Source organism: Phocoena phocoena, chromosome X, assembly GCF_963924675.1.
Source record: "Phocoena phocoena chromosome X, mPhoPho1.1, whole genome shotgun sequence".
In the NCBI taxonomy this organism is placed as follows: domain Eukaryota; kingdom Metazoa; phylum Chordata; class Mammalia; order Artiodactyla; family Phocoenidae; genus Phocoena; species Phocoena phocoena.
Genome location: NC_089240.1, coordinates 41,434,583 through 41,456,562, shown reverse-complemented (window position 1 = coordinate 41,456,562; position 21,980 = coordinate 41,434,583). Strand labels below are relative to the sequence as shown.

The window sequence follows — 21,980 nt, the reverse complement described above, 5'->3', positions numbered from 1 at the left end:
ATTTGGGATTTGGACCAGGCGAGGCAGAGTCTCTAGGCCAGTGGTGCCTCTCGCAAGCGATTGGGAGCCTGTGCTGGGCATTCTTGGGCAGCAGCCTTAATGCCTCTGGGCCTGTTTCCTCATCAGGTTCAACAACAGAAGGGAAATTAAACATACACATACAAGGATGAAAAAGAAAGACACAGAGGAGCAGATCAGAACTGCTAACACTCAGGGAGAGCTCAGGAAACAGCTAGAATGTGGGCTCTGGGGTTCAGCTGTCCAGGTTCAGACCCCAACTCTGCTGTGCCACTCACCGGCTGTGGGACCTGAGGCAAACTGCTTCACTGCTGGGGGCCTGGCTTCCTCATCCGTAGAATGAAAATACAAAAGTACCTTCCCTACAGGGTGGCTGTGCAGATTAAATCAGACCTGACATGTGGCCCACCCTGTGATAAATCCTCCACAGATGTCAGCACTCAGTTACCGTCTGACCCTGAACAGTGGAGGTGGGCCAGACCTGAAAGCTCTCAAGCACACAGGTGGGGTTTTCTCTGTGACAACATAGGCAGCCAGCAGGTTTCAGAGGAGAGATGAGCAGAGAATTCACGGGCAGTGGGGAGGAGGCGGAGAACTGGGGAGGCTAGTGAGGAGGCTGTTCTAGTGGCCCACTTGGGGTTTTCCTGCTCTCTAGGAGAGGTCTGCACGAGAAGGGAGGAGGATCGGAGGGAACGTCACACAGGAAAACAGGGTGGGAAGGCTGCAGCAGCAATGAAGTCAAAGGAGAACCCAAGGCTCTGTGGTCGTGCCAGTGAGGAGATCTGATGCTGCTGGCAAAAGAGGGTGGAGGGCGGGGAATGAGAATAAAACCTCAGAAAATCCCACGGGGAACCACCCCACCCCCCAGGCCGCAGGGTCTCCACAACATCTCTGTCACCAGAAATATCTGGCACTGGGACTGGTGAGCATCTGGCCTTTGATGGACATTTGCAGAATGGATGGATGGCCAGTGGAACGTGCAGAAGGAATGCTCTGTTCCCTCCCCCACCCACCACCACAGCCCCTGGGCCAAGTCAGCCTATCCAACGCTCCTCCCTTCCAGACTAGGAGACAACAAGGCCTATCCGGGGGATGGATCAGTGCTGGCGGACAGAAGCTAGTGGGGATAAGGCATGAAAAGTGCTGAGGTTGTGGGTAAGGGAGAAGCTGAGGGCCCTGGAGGAGACCCAGCCTGGCCTCCTGCTCTGCCACCTGCCCAGGGACACGGGGGGCACGTACGTCATCCTCAGTGGCTGCCTGTGGCAGCATCCTCAGCATGACGATGTTACTGGCCTTCTCCTCCTCCTCCTCCTCCTCCTCCTCCTCCTCCTCCTCCCCTTGCTCGGTCCGATAGTCCTGGTCCCGATAGTCGCCGTCTCGGGGGAAGCCTGGTGGGCCGGTGGGGCTGTGCCTGTGCCGCCGCCGCCGCCTACGCTGAGTCTCGGAGCCCGGGGAGGCCTCGTAGGAATCCTGGCCAACAGAATGAGACGAGAGACACCAGACGGGCAGTCAGTCTGGGGTGGGCCTAGGAGCTGGCCGCTGGCTCTCCGAGGCAGGCAGGCTCTGAAAGCCAGGGGTGGGCGGGCTCCGGCTAAAGGCTTGGGGCAGGCAATGTGGGCAGGCCCTGGACTGCAACCCTTCTGGGGTTGGAGATTCTCCCCAGGATGCTTTTGGGGGCTGCTTTGGTGGGGAGTGGGGAGAGGCCGGTGGCGGTATTGGTGTGGGAGAGGAACTCCCACAGACAGGTGACCAGACACCATTTAAAACCTCCTTGGGAAGAGACCATTTGGGGTTGGCACACTAAACCCTGCTCTGTTTCTCCCCCCTCCTCCCTCGCCAGCTCAGCTAGCATGTGCACAATTTTTCCCTGTGCCATGGAAGGCCACACCTCGCTTAAGATTCCCAGCCTGGGCCCTGCCACCAAGTCGTGGGTTTAGGAATAGCTTAAGACCTCAGCCAGAGCCAGCCAGCAGGGCCTGGCAAAGGTGTGAGGGCTACAGCGCTGCCTTCCGGTCCCTGATCCTCTGCCTGGCCAGTCCTCCATCACCACCAGGCTCTCTCCTAACAGGGTGTGGTCACTGGATTCCTGGGCGTTGCCCAAACCATCCTTTCAGGACTAAGCAAGCCAGGCCTGGGTCCACACCCTACTGCCCTCACGGAGGCCAGATAACTCAGCACTCCACTCTTCCTGGTCCACCCAGGGCCCAGCCAGTGCCCTGGAGACATCCAGGCACAGCTCACAGCTGCCATCAAGGAAGCTTGGCTGCCCACCACAGGGGTCTTTCCATTGGACCCCCCCAGAGGGTGGCCGGCAGCCCACACTCTGCTTCCCACTGGAAAGGAGAGCTGTCTGCTTGTGTGGACCAGGGCCCTGACGCCCCCTCAACCTGGGCTTCCCATAAGGCAAGGCTGCTGCTTCCCGTCAGATGGGGGCTCCCTGATGGTGAACATCATGCCTCCCCACTCAGGCCAGGGCTAACTATACAACATGGAAATGGCTAGCTTCTGAGCTCAAAGGAGAGGCCTGAGGGGACTTCCCCTTCTGTCTAGAGGCTCTGCCACCACTGGGAATGCCCACGGTCAGCCCCCCAGAGCTGCTTTGCTTGGTGATATCCAAGTGCCCTCCCAACCCTAGATGCCGGGTCCCCAAATTGGCTGGGAGCAGGCAGTATAGGGCTTGCAGTGAACCCCGAACAACAGGGAAGAAGGGAGACAGGTGGTGGCCAGGGGCCCTCAGAAGTATAGAGCCAAGCACGTGGAAGTTAGGGAGACCCAACTTGGGAGAGGAGCCCTCAGAGAGGGGAGTGGGGACAGACCCTCCAGGTGAGGCAAAGCCACCGAGCACAGTCTGAAGGCATGGGAGCTGAGAGCTACCTGCACACGGTGCTACAGCCAGACAGAGGCCCTGCAGGAGCTGGCCCTCCCCTGCCCTCACCTCTGCACTCTGCTCTTCGGACGAGTCATCATAGTCGTGCTTGCCCTCCTGGCTGCCATACTCGCGGGGATATGAGCGGTAGTCCATGTCCCGGTAGTCGTGATCCCGGCTGCGGTTCTCCCCACCATCATCCTGTGAACGATCGGCGGCTCCGTAACGGCCAGTCCTGTCTCCACGACCCCCTCTGGGGAAAGAAGGATGGGGAGGGAAGAGAGGGCAGTCCTTTCTGAAAGGTGCAAGAGGTGAGAGTGACCCCACCCACCCCCTCCCCCTAGACCCTCAGCCCCACCCCCTGACAGGGATCCCTACATGCTGACCCCGTGGGGCCAACTGACTCCCACCTCTCCCTCAAATTCAACCCACTTCTCTCCTTCCCTTCCCCACCTCTCCATTCCCTCACTGGGCTCTTAGATGTGGAACCCCGACTGGTCTCCTCACCTCCACCCAGGCCTCCCCTAGTTTACTCTCTATACCCCAAATGTGAGTGAGGGTTTCACAAGGCAAAGTCAATCAAGCCCAACCATATTGCTCCTTACAAAACACCAAAATGCTCACCAAGGTCCTACAAGGTCTGCAGGGTCCTGCGGGATGAGGTCCCTGCTGACCTCTTTCCTTCCACCTCATCGTGCACTGCGCTACCCTGCCCCCCTGTTCCACAGTCACCTTGCTAGCCTGGCAGCTGTCTGTTTGCACGTATGTATATATGTATGTATTTATTTTGTGCGGGCTTTTCTCTGGCTGCAGCGAGCGGAGGCTACTCTTTGTTGCGGTATGCAGGCTTCTCATTCTATGTATGTATTTATTTATTTCGCGTGGGCTTTTCTCTGGCTGCGGCAAGCGGAAGCTACTCTTTGTTGTGGTACACGGGCTTCTCATTGTATGTATGTATGTATTTATTTATTTCGCGTGGGCTTTTCTCTGGTTGCGGCGAGCAGAGGCTACTCTTCGTTGTGGTACGCGGGCTTCTCATTGTATGTATGTATGTATTTATTTATTTCGCGTGGGCTTTTCTCTGCTTGCGGCGAGCGGAGGCTACTCTTCGTTGAGGTACGCAGGCTTCTCATTGTGTGTATGTATGTATTTATTTCGCGTGAGCTTTTCTCTGGTTGCGGCGAGCGGAGGCTACTCTTCGTTGCGGTACGTGGGCTTCTCATTGTATGTATGTATGTATGTATGTATTTATTTCGCGTGGGCTTTTCTCTGGTTGCGGCGAGCAGGGGCTACTCTGTTGTGGTGCGCAGGCTTCTCATTGCGGTGGCTTCTCTTGTTGCGGAGCACGGGCTCTAGGCATGAGGGCTTCAGCAATATGGGCTCGGTAGTCGTGGCTCGTGGGCTCTAGAGCACAGGCTCAGTATTTGTGGCACATGGGCTTAGTTGCTCCGCAGCATGTGGGATCTTCCTGGACCAGGGCTCAAACCCGTGTCCCCTGCATTGGCAGGCGGATTCTTAACCACTGCACCACCAGCGAAGCCCCTGGCAGCTGTTTTGTTAAAATTTCTCCTACTGCAATAACTGTAAAATAATTATCTCAACATTGATTTAATGTGCATTTCTTCGATGATTTAAAAAATTACTAGACTGGCTTCCCTGGTGGCGCAGTGGTTGAGAGTCCGCCTGCTGATGCAGGGGATGCGAGTTCGTGCCCCGGTCCGGGAAGATCCCGCGTGCTGCGGAGCGGCTAGGCCCGTGAGCCATGGCCGCTAAGCCTGCGCGTCCAGAGCCTGTGCTCCGCAACGGGAGAGGCCACAACAGTGATAGGCCCGCGTACCGCAAAAAAAAAAAAAAAAAAATTACTAGACTGTGTTTTGGGAGATGAGGGAACCACCTGTTTGGTTCACTGCCCTATTCCCCAAAGCTTAGCTTAGTGCCTAATACTCAGCAGGTGCCCAATAATTATTCTTTGATAAAATAATGACTCTAAAGAGCACTGAGGAACCACTGGAGCACCAGGAAACTCCCTCTAAAAGTATTCTAAAAGCAACCAATACATATCTACTTAAAACAAGACAAAAATGGACATCACCATAGACTACTACTAGCAGGATCCCAATCCTGGTCAGAAATGATACTAGAATATCCATTATCCACACCATTATTAACGTTATTCTAAGATACTCGCTATTAAACAATTAAACAAAGGAAAAAAAAGATTAAAAGCTGGAAAGGAAAAGGTAAAATTACCATTACTTGTAGATGATATGAGGATGTATCTGCCTAAGCCTAAGAGAATCAACTGAGAAATGATTATAAATAATAAGATAAATCAGTAAAGATGCTGGGTTCAAAATTAATAAACAGAAATAAATATTGTGCTCAGAGAGCCACTGTTTAGAAATAGGAAATAGGAAGATCCCAAGGATCACTGCATCAAAAAGGTTAAATACCTAGACATGTGCGAGATCTTATGACTATACTTCACACATATAAGCCAGGATACATTTGAAATGGGTCAAAGATTTAAATGGAAGAAATGAAACCATAGAGGAAAAGAAGAATAAAACACGAGATAGTTTTTTGATAATCTTGAAATGGGGAAAACTATGACCCAAATCCAGAAGCCACAGAAGAAAAGACTATTAAATCTGACTACATAAAAATAAAACATTTCTGCTTGGAAAAAACAAAAACCATCACAAGTCAAGTCAAGACAAACAATGAACAGGGAAAAGATAAGGGATAAAGAAAAAGGGAACTGAATTCACAGAAAATAATACAGCTGACCTTTGAACAATGCGGGGGTTATGGGCACTGACCCTCTGCTCAGTTGAAAATCCGAGTATAACATATAGTCAGGCCTCTGTATCTGTGGTTCCTCCACATGCTCAGATTCAACCAACCATGGATCCTGTAGCATTGTAGTATTTACTACTGAAAAGAATCTGTGTATCAGTGGACCTATGCAGTTCAAACCTGTGTTTTTCAAGGGTCAACTGTACAGATGGTTTATATTTGAAAAGATGCTCTATCTCACTCATAATGAAAGATGAAAATTAAAACTATACTGGGTAGGTCATTTTTATAACACTTAAAATTTATTTTTGTATATTTTTCCTAAATCATTTTTACTGTGATAAAATATATATAACAAGAACTTTACCATTTTTTAAAATAAATTGTTTTATTTATTTACTATTTTTGGCTGTGTTGGGTCTTCGTTGCTGCACGCGGGCTTTCTCTATTGTGGTGAGTGGGAGCTACTCTTCATTGCGGTGCACGGGCTTCTCTTGTAGCGGAGCGCAGGCTCTAGAGTGCGTGGGCTTCAGTAGATGTGGCACGTGGGCTCTAGAGCGCAGGCTCAGTAGTTGTGGTGCACAGGCTTAGTTGCTCTGCGGCATGTGGGATCTTCCCAGACCAGAGCTCGAACCCGTGTCCCTTGCATTGGCAGGCGGATTCTTAACCACTGCACCACCAGGGAGGCCCAAGGACTTTACCATTTTAAAGTGTACAACTCAGTGGCACAAAGTACACTCAAAATGTTGTACAGTCATCACCACTATCTATTTCTAGAACCTTTTCATCACCCCAAACAGAAACTCTGTACTCTAATTAAACAATAATTCCCCACACCACCTGGCACCCTCTACTCTACTTTCTGTCTCTATGAGTTTGCCTATTCTAGGTACCTCATATAAGTGGACTCATATAACATTTGTCCCTTTGTGTCTGGCTTATCTCACTTAGCAGAATGTTTTCAAGGTTCAGGTTGTAGAATGCATCAGAATTTCATTTCTTTTTATGGCCATATATGTATGTATGGTATATGCTACCTCTCTTGATGGACACCTGGGTTGTTTCCACCTACTGGTTGTTTTGGATATTGTGAATAATGCTGCTATGAACACTGGTGTACAGGTATCTGTTTGAGTCCCTGCTTTCAGTTCTTTTGGGTACACACCCAGGAGTGGAATTGCTGAATCCTATGGTAACTGATTATTTGAGGAACTGCCAAACAGTGTTCCATAGCAGCTGTACCATTATACATTCCTACCAGCAATGCACAAAGCTTCCAATTTCTCCACATCCTCATTAACACTTGTTATTTTGCATTTTTCATGTGCTTATTGGCCAATTATACATCTTCTTTGGAGAAATGTCTATTCAAGTCTTTTGCCCATTTTTGAATTAGGTTTTTCTGTTGCTCTTGTAGGAGTTCTTTATATATCCTGGGTGTAATCCCTTATCAGATATATGATTTGCAAACACATTCTCCCATTCTGTGGGATGTCTTTTCATTCTTTTTTTTTTCTTTTTTTTTTTCATTCTTTTGAATAGCATTCTTTGATGTATAAAAGTTTCTAATTTGATAAAGTCAAACTTATTTTTAAGAAATGATAATTTTGGGCTTCCCTGGTGGCACAGTGGTTGAGAGTCCGCCTGCCGATGCAGGGGACACGGGTTCGTGCCCCGGTCTGGGAAGATCCCACATGCCGCGGAGCGGCTGGGCCCGTGAGCCACGGCCGCTGAGCCTGCGCATCCGGAGCCTGTGCTCCGCAATGGGAGAGGCCACAACAGTGAGAGGCCCGCGTACCACAAAAAAAAAAAAAAAGAAATGATAATTTTAGATTTACAGAAAAGTTCAAAGATAATACAATTCTCATATACTTTTCACCCAGTTTCTCCTAATGTGAAGAGAACCATGGTACATTTGCCAGAACTAAAAAGTTAACTAAACTGTAGACTTCATTAGCATTTCACCAGTTTTTCCACTACTATCCCCTTTCTGTTCCAGGATCTAATCCAAGATACCACATTGCATTTAGTCATCATGCCCCCTTAGTCTCCTCTGGCCTGTGAAAGTTTCTCAGTCTTGCCTTGTTTTTTTATGACCTTGACACAATTTTGAAGCATACTGGTCAGTTATGGTTTTTTGAAGAATACAATAGAGGTGCCCTTCTGATCACATCAGATCTCAGGGGCATGCTATCAATGTGACTTACCACTGGTGACACTGAACTTGATCATCTGGTTATGGTGGGGTCTGCCCGGTTTCTCCGCTGTAAAGTTTCTTTTTCTCTTACACTCTATTCTTTAGAAGCGAGTCACTAAGATCAGCCCACACTCAAGAGGAGGAAAATTAAGCTCTACTTCTTAGAGTGGGGAGTATCTACATATATTATTTGGAATTCTTCTGTAAGGAAGATCTGTGATCGAATGTTTTTAACTCAACAAATCTGCAGAAGTCCAAATGTTTGACAACAAACTGTTGGCAAGGCTGTATGGGAAATAGGCACTCTCATATTGGTAGTAGGAGTGAAAATGGAACGATCCTCATGGAGGAGAATTTGTCAATAGCTGGCAAAACTAAAAATCTATATACTCTCTGACCCCCAATTCTCCTTCTGGGAATTTAATGTACTGATACACTTGCACATATACAGAAACAGTATTCTCAATGCAACACTGTTTATAACAGCAAAGGACAAGAAACAACTTAGAGAAGAGTCAGGAAAATTCTGTTTAAAAAAAGACTAATGATGGAGAGAGGAACCCCACCAAATATTAAAACATATTATAAAGGTGGAGCAATTGAAACACAAATGGACAGATCGGTAAAATCAGAGTTCATAGTACACAAACACACATATGGAAATTTAGAATCAGGCAAAGGTTGCAATTCAAATGAACAAGGAGAAAATGGATTAGTCAATAAATATTAGTTGTGATAACTGTCTAGCTCAGGAATTGGTAAACCACAGCCAGGGGGCCAAAATCAGTCACCTAAATAAAGTTTTCTTGAACACAGCTATACCCGTTCATTTACATATTGTCTGTGGTTGCTTTCCGCAGACCGGTTGTGACAGACTGTATGGTCTTCGATGCCAAAAAATATTTACTATCAGGTCCTTTACAGAAAAAGTTTGTTGACCTTTAAGAAAATAAAGTTGTTTATCTACCTCATTTCTTACACCAAGTAAATTCTAGATGGATCAAAAATTTAAGTCCCAGAATAGACACCTTAAAAATATTAGAAAGAAAATGTAAGAAAAAACTGATTACCTCAAAAATGGGGAAGACCTTTATAAGTAAGGCAAAACCCAGAAGTCATAAAATTTAAAAAAAAGATAAATCTGGCTTCATAAAAAATTTTAAATATCTAGAGTATAAAAAATACCATAAACAAATAAACATGTGATAAAACAAATATGATAAAATGTTAATGGTAGAATCCAGTGGATGGATATAGAGGTGTTCACTGTAAAATTCTTTCAACTTTGCTGTATGCTTGAAATTTTACAATAAAATACTGGAAACCCCCCCAAAAGCTAAAAGGTAATTAACAAATGGGAAAAATAAAATGTTTCCAGACATTTCAGTTGGTTTGCAATTTTGCAAAATTGTTCATTCATTTATTCATTCAACAAATAGTAATGTAACATTTGCTATGTGTCAGGTGCTATTCTAGGTGCTGAGGATACTGCTGTGAACAAAATGAAGTCTCTGTCCTTGTGAGCTTGGCTTAGAACCCAAAATGTTTCCTTAATGATAAATGCCTAGACAAGAAGTGGCTGGTGTGAGAGATATGAGTATTTTTTAGGTTTTTGATATGAACAATGTTTTTCATTGTTGCTTAATGTAGGTATTCCTCAATATTTGTACTCTAGTTATCAGAATCTAAGAACTGAACAGATTTAGGGACTTCCCTGGTGGTGCAGTGGTTAAGAATCTGCCTGTCAGGAATAGAGGCGCAGACCTACTGGAGAACGGACTTGAGGATATGGGGAGGGGGAAGGGTGAGTTTTGACAGGGCGAGAGAGAGTCATGGACATATACACACTAACAAACGTAGTAAGGTAGATAGCTAGGGGGAAGCAGCCGCAAGGCACAGGGATATAAGCTCGGGGCTTTGGGACAGCCTGGAGGGGTGGGAGGGGGAGAGTGGGAGGGAGGGAGACGCAAGAGGGAAGACACATGGGAGCACATGTATATGTATAGCTGATTCACTTTGTTATAAATCAGAAACTAACACACCATTGTAAAGCAATTATACCCCAATAAAGATGTTAAAAAAAAAAAAAAAAGAATCTGCCTGTCAATGCAGGGGACACGGGTTCGAGCCCTGGTCCAGGAAGATCCCACATGCCGCAGAGCAACTAAGCCTATGCGCCACAACTACTAAGCCCGTGTGCCACAACTACTGAAGCCCGCGCACCTAGAGCCGGTGCTCCTCAACGAGAGAAGCCACTGCAATGAGAATCCCACACACCGCAACGAAGAGTAGCCCCCGCTCGCCACAACTAGAGAAAGCCCCCGCACAGCAACAAAGACCCAACACAGCCAAAAAAAAAAAAAAAAGAACAAAAAACAAAATAAAAACCAAAAAAACTGAATAGAGTTGAATAAATGTTCAGATGAAATCCTTAACTGACACCCAGCATCTAAACCAAATAAATTTGGATACTGAACTCTTGCTGTCTAAACTCAGGAAAGGAAAAGATTTGGATAGTAAGGGATACTTTTCATTGGCCACAGAGCACTTTGACTAAATACCTTCCAAAGGTAGTCCCCATTCATAATACATTTCTAGGAAGCTGGACTGAATCATAATATAAGAGGATCTCCACAAAATGAGTATATTTCTGGAAAACATAAAATGCCATAATTGGCAGAAGTAGACAAAATGATAATCAAAAACCCAGGCCCCTTTAAAGGTGAGTTTTACCAAACTTTCAAGGGACAGATAAGTCTTATATGAGTTCCTCCAATAAGCAGAGAAATAGCAAAAGATGCCCAATTCATGTCATGAGGCCACCTTGATTCAATGCCAGATAAATACCAGAAAAGGAATTATAGGACCCCATCACTGATGGACACAGATGCAAATATCCTAAATAAAACAATTATCTAATTAAATGTAACAGTGTTTTAAAAGTATACACAACATTATTTAAATAATTTTTCTTCCAAAAATTCATTAGTAAACATTAGAAAAACACAAATTGAGAAACATCTACAAAACAACCAACATGTACTCTTTAAACATCAAGTTCATAAAAGACAAAGACTGAATAACTATTCCAGATTAAAGGAGACTAAAAAACAAAGTAGCTCAATGTGATGTGTGATCTTGGATTGGATACTGGATTAGGGAAAAACAGCTATAAAAGACATTTTTGGAAGAACTGATGACATCTCAATATAGACTTTAAGACAGAAGTATTGTATCAATGTTAAATTTCTTGATATTGATAAGCATCCTGTGATTATGAAAGAGAAAGCGGGACGAACATGCTGTAGTACTTACCGGTCATGTCTGCCACTAACTCAAATGAGTCAGAAAAAAATGTTATGTATAGAAAGTGGAGGAGGGGTAGAGGGAAGGGAGAAGGAAGAGGGGAAGGGAGAGGGGAGGGGAGAAAAGGGAGAGGGGAGAAAAAAGAGGGGGAAGGAGGAAGGAGTAGGCTTGTAGGTAGGTATAGCGAATGTGGCAAAATGTTTACAATTAGTGTTCTGGGTAGAGGATTAAGGGAGTTCGTTGTACTTGGAATTTTTTTTTGTAAATCTGAGGTTTTTTCAAAATGAGAAGTTATAAACATACACATACATACCATGATCAAAGAGGGTATATCTCAATAATATCAAGGATGCAATTGAATGCAATTTATGAAGTTGATGGACAAAAGGAGGGAAAAAAGCATGTAATTATGAAGTTCAATACTCATTTCTGTTCAGTCTTAGCAAACTAAAACTAGAGAATTTTCTTGATTTATTGAAGACTATTCTAAAAGCCTGCAGTACACATCACACTTGATGGCTAAGCAAAAGGGGCTGCCTATCAGGCCTGGACTGACTGTCTGTCTGCAGATGTCCTTTATGGGAAAGAAAATAAACTATATTGTTTAAGTCATTATTCTTTGGATTTTCAGTTACAACCTACCAAAATGAATCTATACTTGTGACTCTTAACTAAAATGAATCTTAATCAGCATCACAGATACTATTTAACATGGTATCAAAAGTTATGGTCAGTGCTATAAGTGAGGAAAAAGAAATAAGAAAAGCCAGGATTGGTTTGTATACAACATGGCTAACTACTTAGAAAGACCATCAAAGTCAACAATGAATGAGTAGAAATAACAATGGAACACAGCAGAGATAAGATAACTTAAAAAAACCAACAGCTTTCCTCTACCCCAGTAAATACCAGCTTGGAAAATAAAAAGACAAGATGCGAATAAAAACTACTGAAGCATCTAGGAATTACTTTAACAAACAATACACGACCAGATTAAACTTAAAAGCTTTTGCACAGCAAAGAAAACTATCAACAAAACAAAACTACTGACTGAATGGAAGAAAATATTTGCAAATGATATGACCAATAAGGGGTTAATATCCAAAATATATAAACAGCTCATACAACTCAATATCAAACAAACAAACAGAAACAAACAAACCCAACTTCAAAATGGACAGAAGGGGCTTCCCTGGTGGCGCAGTGGTTGAGAGTCCACCTGCCGATGCAGGGGACACGGGTTCGTGCCCCGCAACGGGAGAGGCCACAACAGTGAGAGGCCCGCGTACCGCAAAAAAAAAAAAGAAGACAGAATTGAATTATTGCAACAATGTTTCTTTCTCCAGCATAAGATTCCCTCTTGAATTCCACTTTTGCCTGTTGTCAGCAACATTCCGTTAAAAAGGTATCAAGAGAGCTACCGCTTTGTGCAATTCAGACATAGCCTGTGCTCCGCAACGTGAGAGGCCACAACAGTGAGAGGCCCGCGTACCGCAAAAGAAAAAAAAAAAAAAAAAAAGGGACAGAAGACCTGATAGACATTTTTCCAAAGAAGACATACAGATGGCCAAGAGGCACCTGAAAAGATGTTCAACATCATTAATCATCAGAGAAATGCAAATTAAAACCACAATGAGGTATCACCTCACACCTGTCAGAATGGCTATCATCAAAAAGAACACTGACAACAAATGTTGGTGAGGATGTTGAGAAAAGGGGACCCTCGTACACTGTTGGTAGGAATGTAAACTGGTGCAGCGACTGTGGAAAACAGCATGTATGAAGGCATCTCAAAAAACTAAAAACAGTCTACTCCTGGGTCTGTATCTGAAAAAAATGCAAACACTAATTCAAAAAGATACATGTACCCCAATGTTCACAGCAGCATTATTTACAACTGCCAAGATATGGAAGCAACTTAAGTGTGCATCAACAGATAAATGGCTAAAGAACATGTGGTACATATATACAATGGAATACTACTCAGCCATAAAGAAGAATGAAATTTTGCCATTTGCAACATGGATGGACTTGGAGGGTATTAATGCTAAATGAAGTAAGTCAGAGAAAGATAAATTCTGTATATCACTTATATGTGGAATCTAAAACTTAAAACAAACTAATGACTATAACAAAACAGAAACAAATTCACAGATTAGAGAACTAGTGGTTACCAGTGGGGAAAAGGAAGAGGGGAGGGACAAGATAGGGGTAGGGCATTAAGAGGTACAAACTACTATGTATAAAATAAATAAGCTATAAGGATATATTGTACAACGTAGGGAATATAGCCAGTATTTTATAATAACTATGAATGGAATATATAATCTTTAAAAACTGTATCACTATACTGCACACCTGAAACCTACATAATATTATACACCAACTATACATCAATTTTAAAAAAAGGAATACCAAAGACCTGTATTTTGGTTTATTCAGATTTTTATGTCCTTTAAACGAATTTTATAGATCTTTGTGACCTGTTTCAGAGGATGAGATGACTACTTACAAAGCTGACAATTCTCCCCAAATTAATATATAAATTCAGAGCAATCTCAATCAAAATTCTTGAACTTTTTGAAGGACTTGATAAGTTTTTTATATAAAGCTCCAAAATGACTAAATCAACTTTGAAAAATAAGAGCAAAGTAGGACCTATTAAGATATTCTATAAGGCCACAGTAAGAAAAACAGTAGGGTTCTACACCAGAATAACAAATAGACCAATGAAACAAATCAGATCACTCAAGACAGATCCATGTACATGAGGAAACTTAAAATGAGATGAGGTACTGCAAATCAATAAAGCAAGAATGGAATATCTGGGGGGCTGTACTGGGAAAACTGCCCACTATATGGAGGAAAATAAAACCAGAACCTACATTATAACATATTCAAAAGTGGCCTCTAGATGGATTTAAAGATGTGAATGCAAAAGGTAAAACTATAGAGTGAGAACAATCTTTGTGATCCAGAGATAGGAATAGAGAAGATTCTGAAAGGAAAGGTTATAGGACAAAAAGTGATGAATTTCAGCACACCAAAATTAAAAACAGGTATCCATCCTTGAGGGAATCATTAAGTAAAAGGCAGTAGGCACACCCCATGGTGTCTCTGGGACCAACTAGAAGCAAAGCACTAACATACACATGGCAATACAGACAGATCTTAAGAATGCAGGGCTGAGTAATACAAAGTCCAGGAAACAGAATGAAGACTGTAATACTCTGCCATTTGTGTAAATTGAAAACACACACACTCGAAACAACACCACATATTTTAGAAGGATACGTTTCAAACACAACAGAGCAGCTGCCTACAGCTATGGGTACTGGAAATAAAAAAGGAAAAAATAAATATGGCAAGAGAAGGTCTTGTACCAACCTATGATAGAAATGTACCTTGAACTGGAAAAGTATGATTAACTCAAACCTCTGCACTTGAGGTCCTTTAAAAGCCAAAAGAAAGCTAGTGGCTTTATTTGGTAATAAAGTCTCAGGCAAGTATCTTACCTACTCAAACTCAGAAACTGCCACAGAGCTCTTCCAGTGAATACCATCCAAAATCGAATGCCTTTCAAAAGACATTCTGAAATAAAGTCAAGGCTGAATAACACTAGAGAATGACCACACCTCAAGTTTGGGCTCATCACTTTTCAGAAAACAAAATATTATAATTCTATATTTTTGAAAAGGTGGTGGTAGCAGAAACCCTTTGTAAGACATTAAAAAAATTATTTCCTCCCTGACTTTTCATAAATCTACTGACTCTTAATAGAGGCTCTCTGGGACAATTAGGTCTACTTTCCTATACAATCTTTAAATGTCAGGAATAAATCACCTTCGTTAGAATCAAGCAAGGTGATCCACCAGTACGGTAAGGGTATGGCCCAGGATCTCTGTATTTCACCAAGTGTCCCAAGTGTTTCTTGTTCGTACCAGAGTTTAAAAATAACTGTATAAGAGTGTCCCATTCCAAGACAAGTATCACAGCAGCTTCAGCCCACCCTGTCCCTGAATCCTAAATCTTAAAAATGCAGTGCTGAGTAATACTATCTGACCTGGCTTGCCCCATACATTTTCTGGGCAAATTCCTGACTCTGAAGGCACCACTCCTCTTCATCCCTCAAACCCAAAGCTACAGCCTACACCTCTCTCCTGAGAATCCACAGCACTTACAACCCACCCACTGCCCATCTGTCATGCACCTCTGCCTCTCCTCCTGCAGTGGCTGTCCACACCTTGGTGAATGGCACCATATACCTATCTGGGTCATCCAAACTGGAAACCTAGGCATCAGTCTCCATTCCTCCCTTTCTCTGGATCCCTTCCCACTCTGCAACCAAACATGGCACCTATCAAGCTGTTTTGTAATGATCTGTAAACTGTGTGGTCTCCCTTGTGAGACCCTAAGTAAGGAGAAGGCTACAATCTTATTTGTCTCAATTCACCAATGCACTCCCAGAGCCTAGCACAGGTCCTGGCTCACAAGTGCCAAGGTAAATGTCTGCTGAAAAGAAACCAATTATCTGCTGTGCTGTTTTTTTTGTTGTTGTTTTTTTCTGCACAAAAGCCCCCTCCCAGCACTTTCCTGGATCAACTCTCACACAGGGACAAGCCTAGATTTCTTGGCAAAGGTGGGAGCAGGTAACTCACCGTCTTTCATACTCCATGTCCTGATAGGGCCTGCGGGGGCTGCTGGGGCCCCTCCTCAGCCGCTGGCTCCGTTTCACTTCCCAGCCACCCCCACTGCTGCCACCATGATCTGCCAGCCTGGGTGATGCCTCCTGCAGGGACTCTGGAGAGAGCAGAAGGAAGAAAGGGGTCACGGCAGTTGGGGCAGAGAGGGCCTCCTTGAGAAACGCTTATTGCGAAGGCTTTCTGCTGTCCCTGAGCCCAGCGACGCTGTTTCCCAACTCCTAGAGCTCCTGTGGACCAGAGCAGGAAGGCAGTCCCTATTTGGCCTGCTGCTTCGTTTCCCTACAAACGTGAGGCTAGAGCCGGCCGCCCTAGAAACAGCATGGCCTTCAGCAGACAGCATCTTGCAGAGACCCGGTGGTGCCACCAATTCTGTGATCAGGGCTTTGCCACCTGAGACTGGTAGACAAGTCAAGCCCGGAGCTACCTGCCCAGGGGGCTCTAAGTGCTGGATGACTTGTCTGAGATCAGGCACATTAGGCATGGAGGCGAGACTTCACAACGGGAGTCCCAGGCACCCACCAGGCTTCTTCCATGAGCCCTCAGGTGCCATTTCATCCTCCCAAGAAGATGCTGGCTGCCCACTATGAGACAGCAGGAGACCACGAAAGGCTCAGGGGGTGAAGGGTAACTTGGCAATGAGACAGCTGCCGCCTCCCTAGGCTCCCGGCTAACACAGTTTTGGCCCTCACAGGGCAACTGGCTCAGCCCTGAGCCCTGTCTCTTATGCACAGCCAGGTCCCCCAAGGCGGCTCCCTCCCCAAGGCTCTGGGCCCAAGTTATTCAGAGGTAAAAAGGAGCCCTTTTGGAGCCTGTTTTGAACCACTGTTACTCTTCTGGGATGGAAGGGCAGCCCCTTCCCGCAACCCTCAGGGCTGCGGTGAGAACGAAGGAAGGCCTGAAAGCCATGTGACCGGGCCAGGGGTCACCACGAAGTATCCCAGAATCTTCAGGCCCCACCCTCTAAACAAGAATCAGGCAAAGTCAGGCGTTAACAGCACCTGCCCAACACTAGGTTGCCACCACACCTTTCCTCCTTGTATACACTCACACCAATTTTCTCTTCCTCTTCAAGCCACAGGGAACCAGAGTTACCTGCTCCCAGATGGGTAAGAGAATCACAACCAGGGGCCCCAGTGGATGAGAGCCAGAGACAAAACCCTCAGTAGATCTGGCAAAGGGGCCAGAGTCATACATACACTGGTATCCAAAACAGATAGGGACCAAAGTCACAGACTCGAGCCCCAAATAACTACGGGCCAAAATCACAGACAGGAAATCACAAACAACACGGGCCATAATCACACACTGAGGCCCCCTTTCACAGGATGAGCGTCAGAGTAATAGATACGAAGCCCCCTCCCCAAAAAAAAGACGGGGAAATAACTCTTACACACGTTCCTTGCACTCCCCGCCCCCACCCAGTAAGTGGATTAGGGCCAATCGTAAGAAGACTTTCTATGGATAAGGACCCCTCCCCATGGATAAGGACCAGGGTTACAGACACACACTCCGAGGATAGAGACCCGAGTCATACCGACGTTCTCCCTCCTCCCCCACCCAAGAATAAGGACCAGAGCCACAAAACACTTCCCCATGGGTAGATAAGTACCAAAGTCACACAGGATTGCAGAGAGCACACTTCTATGAATAAAAAGCAAAGTCGCAGACATCCGCCTCCCACGGATAAAGTTCGGCGTCGCAGACACAGTGAGCCACAGTAGCCCACTCCCATTCGTCCCTCCCTTCCCCCAACCCGCGTGCACCCATCCAGTGTCCCAATCGCGCACGCGCCTCTGCTCTCTAAAGGAGAAAAACAAAAAACAAAAAGACACCCCCTCCCCGGCTCAGACCGTGCAAGCATCGATCGGTTCTTCGCGAAGCCCAGACCCGCCGCCCGCAGTCCGCCCTCCCGCCTCCTCTACGCACCCCCTCCCCCACCCCGGCCCCTTACCTCCGCCCCCACGACCAGCGTCGACGCTCACCTTCTCGGCCCGGGCTGTCAAGGGAGGGCTCTCGGACATCACCTCGGCCCGCCGCCACCTCCTCCAACTCTCGCAGCTCAGCCGGAGCCGGTCCGCGCAGCTACCAAGTCCGAGGCTAGGGGCGGAAGGGCGGAGGAGGGGGGGAAGGGCGGAGATGGGAGGGAGGGGAGAAGCGCGAGGCGCGCTACCCTCCCCTGGAAACCCACTGCCGCCTACTCCCAGCCGGCCGCGATCACCAGCACAAAATGGCGACGACAAGAAGGGAGCCGGCGCTTCAACCACCATCCACCTACTAAGGGAGCGCGCTCTGGCCTGCCCAGTCTATTGGTCGCCGTCCGCCGTCGGCCAGCCCCGGCTTGCTCTGATTGGCAAGTGTACGCCATTTCCCCGCTCCCCATGCAAACTCCCACAAGTCGAGAAAAGGAGCAGCAATTGGCCAATCCGGCGAGGCGCTTTTAAGAAAGGTTGGCTTCCGGGCTTCCCTGATGGTGCAGTGGTTGGGAGTCCGCCTGCCGATGCAGGGGACGCGGGTTCGTGCCCCGCTCCGGGAAGCTGCTACGTGCCGCGGAGCGCCTGGGCCCGTGAGCCGTGGCCGCTGAGCCTGCGCGTCCGGAGCCTGTGCTCCGCAACGGGAGAGGCCACAACAGTGAGAGGGCCGCGTACTGCAAAAAAAAAAAAAAAAGGTTGGCTTCCTTCTAAGATGAAAGAGCAACGGAAGCTCCGCCCTCCTCGCCAGAGGGCAAGGGAGCTCTCCGTGCGATTGGTTGGGAACGGAATTCACACGAGTGTTACCGCTTTATTTTCAAGGAAATTCCACAGCCTTTCGGTCAGAAGTTCCATAGCCTGATTGAGAGGATAAGAAGATGGTCGCTTCCGTGGGGCCGTGACAGAGGGAGGGAAAGAGGACGCCTCGCCCTTTTGAAAACAAAATCTCGACTCGGGACCTATTGCGGTAGGGGCGGAGCGACAATTCTCGCGCTCGGACCAGCTGCAGCTGCGCAGTCACATTTCCGTCCCCGCCCCCGATAAACTGCAGAACGTCTGTCATGGTGGCCGGGATGTTAGGTTTGTGCGGCCGCCGCCTTTTGGCGGTGGCGGCGAGGCGAGGGCTCCCGGCTGCCCGTGTTCGCTGGGAATCCAGCTCCTCCAGAGCTGTGATCGCCCCGTCCGCTGTGGCGGGAAAGCGGCCGCCGGAACCGACTTTACGCTGGCAGGAGGACCCGGATCCCGAGGACGAAAACCTCTACGAGAAGGTGAGAGGGAGGGGATACGGGACGCCGGAAGGGTCAATCGGGGACCGGCGGATGGGCGCCGTAGAGGACGTTCTTAGTAGGCTGAAGATTGCGCAGCTGGCGAAATCCTCGAAGATTTGGGAATTTTGCCTAGCTTGTTTTCCTCCTTTGTCCCCGATCACCTTCGGGTTCAGGGCCAGAGGCGAGATTGGCCTTATTTTGCAGACAGATACCAACCCTGAAGTGGACAGTGCTCAAAACACGTTTGAAGCAATATAACAACAGTAATACTAAACACTGATATAGTGCTTGCTCAGGTGTTTGAAACAGTTTACGTATATTAACTCAATCCTCATAACAACCTTATTTCGAGGTAGGTAGTATTAGTGTACCCATTCTACAGATGAGGAGGCTGAGGCCTAAAGATGTTAAGTGACTTGTCCAAGCTCACATAACTGAATGTGTGGTGGAGCCAGGTCTGCTGTGCTATACCGATATCAGAGACTGAAATCAGAACGCCCAAGTTGGAATACAGGCAGTGACCTTGGGCAAGTAGCTAAACCCCTTGGTGCCTCAATTTCTATGTAAGATGGGGAAAGTGTTAGGACACCTTCTAAAAAAATAAAATACTACAGTACACCTGCCTCGTGTAATTAAATGAATCAAAATGCTCAAAACAGCAGGTGGCACTTGGTAAGTACTCACCATTATAAGGTGTTAATTATTCTTGCCACTTTCCATTTCACTGGGATATTGTGCAGTTTGTGCTTGTGAAAAGGCCTGGCATATAATAGGTTCTTCATTAATACTAATCTCTGGTTGAGGGGCTGTGATATATAGGATGCTTATTCATTTATTCATTCATTCTGTAACTATGTATTGAGGGCCTGCTGTAATGCCAGGTTAAGTTCAGGGTGCTAGGGATTCAGCAGTATGGAAATCAGATAAAGCCCCTGCTTTCACAGAGCTTACGTGGTAGTGGAGAATACTGAAAATAAAGACGTAAAATGTTAGAAAACAGTAATAAAGAGTATGTAATCAATAATATAAGATGATGTGATCAGAGGATTTGGAGGATATGCTACTTTGGTAAACTAGTAAATGCTAGAAAGTTAAGCAAGGTAAGAGATGGAGAGTGACTTGGGGGTAGGGAGTTAATAGGTTGAGCCATTTTTGACCTGTAAAAATGGCAGTTTTCTATAGTTCAACTTAATAGATAAGGTGACTAGGGAGTGCCTCCTAAGGGGAGTGATGGTGAAGCCAAAACCTTGAATGAGGAGACAGATCCAGCCATGACTAGATCTGGGGGAAAGGCTTTCCAGGCAGAGGGAACAGCAGGTGCAAAGGCCCTGTGGTGGGAAGGAGCTTGACAAGTCCTAAGAATAGAGAGGAATTTAGGGAGGGAGGGGAGATTGATCCAAGGTGAAATTGGAGACCAGGTTATGCAGCACCAGCATAAGGCTTTGTGGAGCAGCAGGAAGCCCTCATTGACCTCTTCTTCTCTTTGCCATAGAACCCAGACTCCCACGGTTATGACAGGGATCCTGCTGTGGACCTCTGGAACATGCGGGTCGTCTTCTTCTTTGGCTTCTCCATCATCTTGGTCCTTGGCAGCACCTTTGTGGCTTATCTGCCTGACTACAGGTGCATGGGGTGTCAAAGGGAGTGGGACGGGTCGGGGCAGAAGCAGGGGTGGAGGTTGAAGGAGACTGCCAGAAATCCTGTCCTTGGGGAGCTAAGATGGGGATTGGTGTCCATTGAAGCTCCCTCACGTCTACCCTCACGCTGCTGCCTCCAGGATGCAGGAGTGGGCCCGCCGGGAAGCTGAGAGGCTTGTAAAATACCGAGAGGCCAATGGCCTCCCCATCATGGACTCCAACTGCTTCGACCCCAGCAAGATCCAGCTGCCAGAGGATGAGGACTGACCGGTTACTGAAAGGGGCTTAAGAAGCACCACCTTCTCCACCCCTTGTCTGCCATTCTGCCCTCTCTTCAGAGCACCTAATTAAAGGGACTGAAACTGTGACTGGCTGGTGTTGCTTTTGTTGTAAGGGGGATGTGGGAGTGGGATGTCAGGCTTTAAAAGCCTTTTTTGGGTATTCTGGTTACCTGTTGCCATGTGACAAACACCCTAAAACTCAGTGGCTTAAAACGACAATTTACTATTACCTTTCATGGTCCTGTGGTTGACCAGGCTCAACTAGATGGTCCTTCTTGGGGTCTTGGGTGGCTTGGGCTGGAATCACCTGGAGGCTCAACGGGGCTGGACATCCAAGATGACTTCTGTATTCCCATGTTTGGTACTTGAGTCTTCTATGTGGCCTCTCTCTCCAGCAGAGTAGCCTGGGCTTTTTATGTGGTGGCTCAGGCCTTCTCTGGATCAAGGTGTAGCATATGAGAAGAAATTGACGGCAGCCGTATTTAGAAAAAAGCTACCGCACTGGGACCGCCTATGTTGGAAGAAGGGCCAGGGTGACCAGGGATTGAGGGTGGTGGGTCAGAGCAGGGCTTTTCTATTGCTGAGGATGAGTGTTTGTCTCGCTCCCTGCCTTCTTCTCTGTTTCTCTCATCTCTGGGGTTTCTGCCTCTGTCTTGTGTCTTGGTGAGTGTGGATGCCTCTCTCTTCCCCTCTGCCCCAATCTGGATGGTCTCTAACTCAAGATGCACATCTCTGTGTGTGTGCATGTGTGTCTGTTTCTCTCCCTGCCCCCTTATCTCTCTCTCTGTCTTTCTGTGTCTCTCTTTCAAGCAGGAAGTCTCTCTCCACTGCCCACCCCATCCCCCATTCTTTTTCTCTGGGAATAGGCCATGTCCTTGCGTCAGGGGCTCATTCTCAGGCTCTCTCTGTCTCCGTCTCTCTGGATCTGGCAGATGGAG

At 46.7% G+C, this 21,980-nt stretch overlaps 2 protein-coding genes across 3 annotated transcripts in view; one reads left to right on the top strand and one right to left on the bottom strand.

Annotated features, from left to right (window-relative positions):
* Positions 1-18,020, bottom strand: part of RBM10 (RNA binding motif protein 10) — a 30,005-nt gene extending 11,985 nt beyond the window's left edge. The window contains exons 1-4 of one of the 2 annotated variants that reach the window (XM_065900944.1): positions 17,872-18,020; positions 15,845-15,986; positions 2,954-3,137; positions 1,258-1,488 (exon numbers count right to left, since the gene is read on the bottom strand). In XM_065900944.1, the coding sequence (XP_065757016.1) occupies positions 1,258-1,488; positions 2,954-3,137; positions 15,845-15,861 (432 nt within the window). In that variant the 5' untranslated portion in view covers positions 15,862-15,986; positions 17,872-18,020. Of the gene's footprint in view, positions 1-1,257; positions 1,489-2,953; positions 3,138-15,844; positions 15,987-17,840 lie in introns of both variants that reach the window. The other variant, XM_065900943.1, reaches the window with a different exon arrangement.
* Positions 18,021-18,881: 861 nt separating this feature from the next.
* NDUFB11 (NADH:ubiquinone oxidoreductase subunit B11) lies at positions 18,882-21,129 on the top strand. Its single transcript, XM_065900972.1, has 3 exons — positions 18,882-19,124; positions 20,617-20,747; positions 20,902-21,129. The coding sequence occupies exons 1-3, from the start codon at positions 18,918-18,920 to the stop codon at positions 21,026-21,028; spliced, it is 465 nt and encodes a 154-aa protein (XP_065757044.1). The 5' UTR covers positions 18,882-18,917; the 3' UTR covers positions 21,029-21,129.
* Positions 21,130-21,980: the final 851 nt, after the last annotated feature.